This window comes from Epinephelus lanceolatus, chromosome 8, assembly GCF_041903045.1.
Source record: "Epinephelus lanceolatus isolate andai-2023 chromosome 8, ASM4190304v1, whole genome shotgun sequence".
In the NCBI taxonomy this organism is placed as follows: Eukaryota; Metazoa; Chordata; class Actinopteri; order Perciformes; family Serranidae; genus Epinephelus; species Epinephelus lanceolatus.
In genome coordinates, this window is record NC_135741.1 from 26,612,973 (window position 1) to 26,615,921 (window position 2,949).

Consider the following 2,949-nt stretch of genomic DNA (forward strand, 5'->3'; position numbering starts at 1 on the left):
CCGAGACAAACTGCTAGCGTAGCATAGATGATTCCCTCAAAGTAGCCAGCCCCACAGACTGCAGCCTCTCCTACTCTCTCTCTGTTTGAGATACAGCATTAGTCCATCATACAAAACTCAACAGGCTGTACTGACAGTCATATGGTCTCCTCTCGTCTCCTCAGGTGGCGCGGCGTGTTGGCAGGCTGTTCTACATGACTGGATTCCCGCTGGCGTTCCCGTTTCCGCCTTCTGCTGCACTGCGCCCCCCAGAACGCGATCGGGACCCCCTGACCACGCCATCTGACACCCCTCTGCCTCTCTCTCTGTCCCTGCCCCACAGACCCACCTCCACCAGCAGCAGCTCCTCTCCGTACAGCGGACCCACCCCTGGGTGCTCCTCTCCCAAGCAAGAAAACGGTAACGGCTCCACGGTGGTGGGAAGATACGAGGCCAAAACTCCTTCGTAGGAGAGGACGGGCAGGGGTGAGGAGGGCAGACCTGCCTCAGACTAACATGACTCAGAGAGATTGACTCCCCCACCTTGGGACCTTTACGCTGAAATTTAGGGGAAAATATTGAACTGGAATAAAAGACAACTGGAACGTAACTGACAAACCAATCGGCTTCTGAGTTCATCTGCAGCGGCCATAGCCGAGCAGAGTCCAAACAAACTGGGTTGGAAGGGAGACACGTGAAGCAACAGAGGAACAGAGAAAGAGAAAAAAGAGGAAAAGGAGACAGCTGGTCACAGACAGCCTGCCAAAAAAGGAGCGAAGCCCTGCCACAAATGCGACATTCTTGCAAGTCAGACAGTCAGACGCTAGCGGAAACTCTTCCTTCCTTCCTGGGCTGGAGGAAGCTCTGCTCACTCACTTTTTCTCTTGTCTCCGTCTCTCTGACTGCTCTCACCACAAGCCCTGCAGAACCCAGGAATTAAAAAGAGACGCCTCTCTCCCCCCTTCCTCCCCCGCCTGTTTCCCGAGGCCAAACAGCAGCGTGGAGCAGTCTTTTTAGAGGCTGGAGTTGAAGCATATGCTGAGCAGCACCAGATCTGACCCGCTCCCTCTTATCACTGCAACTATGCATTCCACTGTCCCGATACCAAAGATGACCAGATGTGTGGAATTCAAACCGTGTTTCACAACGTGTCTGCTTCTTTTTGCATTAATGGTCTCAGAGAAAGACTGGTCCAACAGGGAAATGCTAGGCTAGTGCCTCACATGATGGGACTATGTTTGAGGTGACAAAGGTTGCGCTGTCATTACCTGACATACAAACGCTTATAAGTGATGGTGAATGGAGAAGCCTTGATGGTGGCTTTGATGTATGCGGCTTACGTCATTGTATGCTCGTGTTGACTACTGTGGGAGGTAGGAAAAACATGCAAAATTGTACAGAATCATGCTTAAGATGAAAATATCCTGAAGGTTACATACGTGGTACTTTTACTTTTTGTTAAATGTAGTTGCACGAATAAGGTTTTCTTTACTGAAGAAAAATGTGACTTGCTGAACTTTGGTGGTACTTTTGTTCATACTCTTTTGTTCTGCCATTTTTTAAAAAGTGTAATATTAAAAAACGCTCCAATCTTGAATGCTACTTCAGCATATAAATATGAGGAAAAAAATATTTATAGGACTTTTGATGTAGTAGATAAAGCAGATTATGATATGTATTATAATTAGCCCTTGAGATGGATTCCAAAGATACTTTTACTTTGTTTTCTCTTGGTTGCAGGGAAAAGAAAGGCACAAAGCTCTTAATGCAAATGTTTTGAATTTGTTATGGATTTTTTTTTTAACTACGCAAGCAATGAATTAAAAATGGTCTCTAGATTTCCCTTCAAAAGTTTTGTCTTCATCCTATTTTTCTATTCACCACACAGGTGAAATAAATCCTAAAGAAATCCCTCTGCTTTCTCTTTGCTCTCATGTTTGTGTGCCTGCGTCAGACAACGTATATGCGCCTTTTCCTCCTCAGGTGTTTGTGGTTCTGCTGGTAAAACGAGCAGGAGGGAGTATGCGGTCTCCTGATGTGTGTGTGAAGGGGAGATGGCCCATGGGGGGGGGGGGGGGGGGGCACAGTTCAGGTCAACACCAGCTGTCAGAGTGTGAGGTTCAGCCGCAGGCCAAGGCCTCCCCTGCCTGTGGGGGATAAACCTGACCCTCTTCCACCCACACACATACAGGACCAGAACCAGGAACTCGCACTTACCTTCCTCCTTCAAAGAGTTTACACTGAAGCAGAACGCTCTACAGACTCTACTGGGACTTCCCCTCGCTTTAGGCTGGGCCTCTGCACCACACGGTTCTGCGTTCACTGAAAATGACTACAGAGGGAAAGTGACGACACAAAAATGTTTCTCAAATCTTCATTGTGGCGTTTAAATCCATGTCAAACAATCCCTCTGCCCTGTATTGTAGCACCAGTGAATGCATGCAATAGTGGTTCACCCAACAAAGGCCAGTATCACCTCGAGTTTAGTGGTGAACGCTGGCAAAAAGGTGCAGTGAAGTCGAGAAAGAAAAGGGGGATAAGTTGGAGTAGCGAAGCCGTGTCTGAGCATGTGAATACACAGACAGAGAAGACAGTGGTCTGGGCGGGGGGTGGGTGAGGAGTTGGCACAGAAACAGACCAGCCTGTGTTGCTGCTCTACCACCTGGGCAGAGAGTCTTGGCACACCATCAGACGCCACCCTGCCAGCCTGGCACAGCACTGCTGCCTCAGGGCTCAACACCCGCCTCTCTGTACCCCTCCTCTTGGCCGGCCCATCCTGGCTCGGCCCGGCTCATAGCTCTCTCCAAATAGCCCGTCCTCACAAAGCCTGAGGGTGCCTACAGGTGTGTACATGTACGGAGGACACAAATGACTTGTTTCAGGTGCACTTGTGCATCACCATGCACGTACACACTTCTATTAATTAGCATCTTCTAAAAAAAGACAAAAAAAAAATCAAGGAAAACAATC

General features: G+C 48.6%; 1 protein-coding gene across 6 annotated transcripts in view; it reads left to right on the top strand.

Annotated features, from left to right (window-relative positions):
- Positions 1–1,892, top strand: part of samd11 (sterile alpha motif domain containing 11) — a 96,358-nt gene extending 94,466 nt beyond the window's left edge. For all 6 annotated transcript variants that reach the window (XM_033629520.2, XM_033629516.2, XM_033629515.2 and 3 more), the window contains one exon: positions 165–1,892. In XM_033629520.2, coding sequence (XP_033485411.1) covers positions 165–449 — 285 coding nt within the window. In that variant the 3' untranslated portion in view covers positions 450–1,892. The remainder of the gene's footprint in view (positions 1–164) is intronic.
- Positions 1,893–2,949: the final 1,057 nt, after the last annotated feature.